The following is a 5,580-nucleotide window of genomic DNA, read 5'->3' as shown; positions in this document are numbered from 1 at the left end:
GTATTTCTGTGAAGTACAAGTTTTTTTGGGGGGCAGGTTACATGCTTTAGTCTAATATAAAGCCAACCCACCTCCAAACTTCATAATTGAATTTCCCCCTCTCCATGGAAATTGTGTAGGTGCAAATACCATTCTCCCCTCATTGGTTTCTGTCAAGATTTTTTTCCCTAATCAAATATTATAGCCTAGTTGTGAGATGTATGCAAGAATAATTAAAAGCACTATTCCTAAATCTGTTCAGAATGATTTGACATGCAAACGTAATAGTCTTCAAACACTTGAAATCTTTATTATAAGAAACCTGCTGACTGACACTCTTGAACTATACAAGTTTTAAGTCACATTTTATAATGGTACAAATGATTTATTCAAGTTTTGTTAGTGGAAGAAACTTTTATCTGTACTGAGGCAAGATGTTTGTCTTCGATGCTGTTATCAGTTGATGTTTCAAGGTTTAATCTGCAACATAATCTACATTGGTTGAGCAGTCTTCCACTGAAAGCATAATATATCCAAGGATTAATGCAACTGTTGAGACTAGCTAGCAGAAGGAAGATAGCCTGAAATGGTTCCACATCACTTGCTGAAATGTTTAAAAAGAAGCATAGAATATTATAGTAATCATTTTCTAATACAACTGGGGTTATCTTTTTTATTGCATGAGAGAGAACAAGCAGTGGCTGATAATTTAAGTCATTAACACCTTTTCCCACATGAAATGCTGGGTCTTCTCTAAGGGTATGGACACATGTATCTTTGCTGGTAATAAAGCATATGTTTCCTTACAGGAAACTCTACATATGCTTTATTTATATTACCAGCAAAGGATATATCTTTTTTTCTGCCACACTATTTTGAGCTCAATAGTTCATATTTAAAATGCTAACAGCAGGTACGATTTGTTTTTCCCTGTGCATATTTATAGTAATCAAATATACTACTTGGAAAGAAGTGAACAGACACCCACGTAAATAAGATGCTACAATCTTATGATAGCAAGCAAGGGGAATTTTGGACCATTCTTCCTATTGAAATGCCTCTGCAATCACAGTGCATTATCTTTCTGAAAGAGTCATTTCTGTAGAATCACTGTATTGTCCATTTATTTCTGAGTCCAAACCACCACTTCTCAATTTTGTGTTACATAAAGTCATCAAAAATAAATATACTTGGAATAGTAAAAAAAACACAGCTGGCCAAAACGGAAAGTATCATCTTCCTCCCAGAACAAATTTAAAAATGTTCCAGTGTATTCACACATAGAAATATCCTTCCTTTTGTACCCCAAAGTAACACTTAGATAAAAGTCTCAACGTTTTTTTCTTTCATTGCTGAGTTCAAACTTACCTACTCTCAATATTTTCTTTCCCTAAGAATGTAACAATTGCATATCTTCTTCTCCCATAGTCCTAAATGAACCGTTGGGTCATTCATGGCTGGTAGGTGATACTCTTTGCTAGCCTCCTACAGTCGTCTCAGTCGAGAAAGGGAGGAATTTGTCCATTGTTTGATGTTATCAGTCTATTTTAATCGAGGTCGGCCTTAACCCTGGAACGATTCCTTCTAGGGTTTGCTTTGGAATGCCATTAGCCCTCTCCACATGTTTGAACCATTTCATCTGATGACTGTCAGAATATTTTCCCTTTTTCTCCCATCAGTTTCGTGAGTTACCAATTACTATAGCATACTGCATTAATAGCATCAGCAATTCCTGAACTGATACTAATAAATAATAACCCTCTAGTTTACCTTTTTTACTTCAAAGTTGTAATCATCATTCTTCCAGAGGTGATTGAGGTATTGTTTTGTCTTTCCATTACAAGAATGCAGCTGTCAGATTCCACCAAAATATTTATGCAAGTCCTATATGTAACAAGGCATTTTACTTTTCTTAACAAACCCAATTCTGTTCCAGCTAACTTAACTCCAATATACTGTAGTGCTTTGTCTCTTTGGGATTCCCTATTGCAATATGATAGTCAAACTGGTGAGTTCATTTGTATGGGGGATTTCAATATTAGCATATCACAGAGCAATCGCTTCCTGTGCTCTCTCCCCTTTGCAGACAGTAATGTAGAAAAAATGACCCACCTTTTCACAATATTTACTTCCATAGTCTAATGCTGAGGGAAGGCAAAAAAAAAAAAAAAAACCAGACCTCAGTATTTATAAAATATCCTGAGGTAGTTACTCGTTTAGCAGAAATGGGAGGACAAAATGGATGCTAGTTCCACTGACCAATATCCATCAAAGAAACTAACAACACCATCTGAGGGCGAGGTTATCAACCAAACTGCATCAAGAATTCTTAGGTGCACCACTCCAAAATGTGAAAGAAAGTTGGGATTTGATTTGTACAGAGTAAGTAATGGAGTCGATCTGAGAAGATAGTTCTCTGTACTTATACTTAAAGGTCTTTTGTGAGGGGTGGGTAAACAAAACGGTTCTAGAAGCATTGTGACTAGGTTATCAATCCCAGTTGCAGAATGGCGTGAAGGTCACTTAGTGTTAAAACGTTCAAAGGGAAGCACATTTCTCAGTCTTAATGCCAAGGTTCTAAGTATAACACAGAACTGAAAAACTTCCTCCTACTGTCGGCCATACTAGCACAATGAGGATCATTGAAAGGTACAGTAGGTTATCAGTAAAAAAAAAAAAAAAAATTTTTTTTTTTTTTTACATACGTGTTTAACAAAATGCAATCTTTACCTCATCCCACAGTTATTATTCTGGTAATGAATCCATATCCTTTTCCAACCAACATAGGGGTGTAAGTTGATGATCCCTACTTTCATTATATTGTAAACCCATAATTAAGTATCTGCAATGAAGAGTGCCCTTTGATAGTTGAATCCTCTTGGCCATCAGACGTTACCCATTTCAAGCTTTTACTTCAGTTCTGGAAATTTAATATAACATACATTCGTCCCTTTGAAATGCAAACGAATAATATTATACAAGCTAAACAAAATTACTGCAGACAGTTATCACCTGTACCCCGATGCATAAAAGCAAATCACTTACCAAAGTATGATTTATACCGATCACGTTCGGTATTTATTCTAGTTCATAAAACTCACGTATATCCTGATGCTCAGTTGGGTCCTTAGCCATATTGGAAACGAGGGTGACCTCGGAGTTTCTCCACTTACTGTTGTGACTCCCATACACAGATCAGTAGCCGAAAATAATAACACGAGATCAACGTTTGATGTGGTGGCGTGCCACCCCTATATTACTTTGAGTTCGATAAAACCTGCTATAAAGTGAATTAACTTTTTTGTAAGTGATATCTGAATACACGGTTTCGCAATTTTTTTTACCTTGTGTAGTGCTGAAAACTTAGCCGTGGTTCCAATTTGGTCTCACGGCAGGAAAAAATAAAATCCCACTTCGACAGCGTTTCAAATTAATCGATGCGGTGGTTTATCTTCTGATCTTTCTCATTCAGAAAAATTAAACTACTTTAAGACCCAATCGAATCCATCTCATGCTCTTCCCCGAGTGATTTTTTTTTAATACCCGCGCGAATATGTAACGTTAATTAGTCTGGTTTACATTCGGGAAATATACTTCCCGAGCTTATAGAAAGTTTTTATGAAATGTAATCAAGAAAGCCGACAAGCACAACTGACCTAAAGGTTTCTTTTTGAAGGCAGTGAATTAATTACAACGTTTTATCGCCGCTTAATATGTCACAATGCAGACGAATTCGTTTAATACAAACGATCGTGCTGCACCGGTCCCCAGTGTATTTCGCATATATATACGATAAAGAGCCGAACTATAGTTTAGACGCATTGGGTTTGTAGTAGTTAAGCTTCTTACCTTTTTCTGGAGGACTGATAGTATGGCGCAACTGGCTAATGCAGAATGGCGACCAACACAGGAAAAAGCAGACGATTACTGCGAAGGTTAATTTCAATGTTTTCCGTACAGCATATGAAATTCTGTTGCACATTTTTCTCCGGTGGATATCCGGAAGAGGAACTGGCTTGCTGTATGCAACCGTATCGCGTGAAGCGTCCTTAAGAATATGGCTCCTGATTCTTATACTGCCCGGATTGTATTTCCATATTTTCCAGCACATGACGCAGTAACAAGTGCAGATAATTGCCACGGGAATTATAAACATTATCATTACAAACCATGCGACATTGGCTTTAGCTCCCCACGACTCGGTAAATGTCGCCCAACACTCAAAGATACCCGGTTTGATCTCTTGCACGCGAAATATCACGGCCTGAGGTACAGCAAAGAGAGCGGACACAGTCCAAGCTAGAACAATCATCAGGCAGGCTGATCGGGTGAGATCCTGTTGCTTATTGAACCCGTGGACTGCTATGAAGAGGTCGACGGTCATTCCTACCCGAAGATAGGCGGACAGATAAAGAACAAACAGCTGTAGATATTTTACAGAACGACAAAGAAATTCTCCGCCCACAAAGCGACGTGTCACATGCCAGATGAGTTGTGGCAGTATGCAAAAGATAGCAACTAGCAGATCGGCGAAGCTCGAGTGGGCCATGAAAATATAGACGTTGGAGAATGGGCGTGCTTTCCGAGAACGCATCAGTGCTATTAAAACGAAACTGTTCCCCGAGAGCGCCAAAATTAAGATCACGACCTGAACGAAGATCTCAACGACAGCCAGATCTTCTCTTCTATCGACCTCTGAAAAGGTTGTTCCTTTCAAAAGCATGACTTGAAAAGTGGATTCAATCTAAAGCTTTAGTGTGCTGAACCCAGGAACGCTATTGATAGCATCGAAAACGGTGTTATTTTCTTATACGAAAGTAAGTATAGAAATAAGTCTGCCGATTTGTTTACACACACCTGCTGTCGTAAGTAGCTCGTTCGCCAAGCGAAACTACCGTAGTAGCAACATCCCTACCTACGCGGAACTAATTTAGGAAGGCAAACTGAAACGAGAAGTGTTTCCTGCCAAACAGAATATTTGAAGGGACGAAACGCTCGCTACGTTTTAATTCATTTTCTGTTCACCGCTTAAGGAGTTGGATGAGGATGCGAATCCGCATTTATTAACACGTTCATTGCCAATCGCGCGATGCGAGTTCTCAACAAACGGTTTATCACTCGTTATCGCGTGGACGTCGCTAACAAAATAACAAAAATTTGGCCACTACACGAAATTCCAATTTTCAGCTTGGCAATTAAAGTGTTTTCTGTACCAAGGCCAGCATGCAGAAAAGCATTTCCGTGAAGATCACCGACCTGCTGAAATGAAGTCCGCATTGTCCTGATGAAACCGGCATCGTGGTCCACGTTCGCTTCGTTATTTGAATTATGGCCAAAGCAACTAGGGCTAACATTCTGCGGGCATGAAAAACTGCTCTGTGGTGTATCGCAAAAGTATAGTCGCCTAACAGATCCCAAACCCACCGACGATCAAGTTTCTGCTGGGTATTGAACAGGCCAGCATAGCCGGTGCTTTGGCGTCGCTGTAGATAGACGTTTACAACGAGTATCCCCATCATTTCCGAGTTTGACAGCGTTCTATTATACCAACACGCGATCTCTTTTCTCCAGAAATTACATTTCATCTTAACTGAACAGTCA

At 39.0% G+C, this 5,580-nt stretch overlaps 1 protein-coding gene across 1 annotated transcript; it reads right to left on the bottom strand.

Annotated features, from left to right (window-relative positions):
- Window positions 1–326: 326 nt before the first annotated feature.
- Window positions 327–4,868, bottom strand: LOC150099074 (oxytocin receptor B-like). The gene is made up of 2 exons (XM_090405569.1): window positions 3,829–4,868; window positions 327–583 (listed from the first exon to the last, which is right to left on the bottom strand). Exons 1-2 carry the CDS (start codon window positions 4,700–4,702, stop codon window positions 369–371), a joined length of 1,089 nt encoding a protein of 362 aa, XP_090261695.1. The 5' UTR covers window positions 4,703–4,868; the 3' UTR covers window positions 327–368.
- Between the last annotated feature and the right edge of the window lie 712 nt (window positions 4,869–5,580).

Source organism: Typopeltis vanoorti, chromosome 15, assembly GCF_054136105.1.
Source record: "Typopeltis vanoorti isolate ZY-2024b chromosome 15, IOZ_Tvanoo_1.0, whole genome shotgun sequence".
Classification (NCBI taxonomy): domain Eukaryota; kingdom Metazoa; phylum Arthropoda; class Arachnida; order Uropygi; family Thelyphonidae; genus Typopeltis; species Typopeltis vanoorti.
The sequence above is the reverse complement of the archived record's forward strand: the minus strand, read 5'-3'. Positions and strand labels throughout refer to the sequence as shown.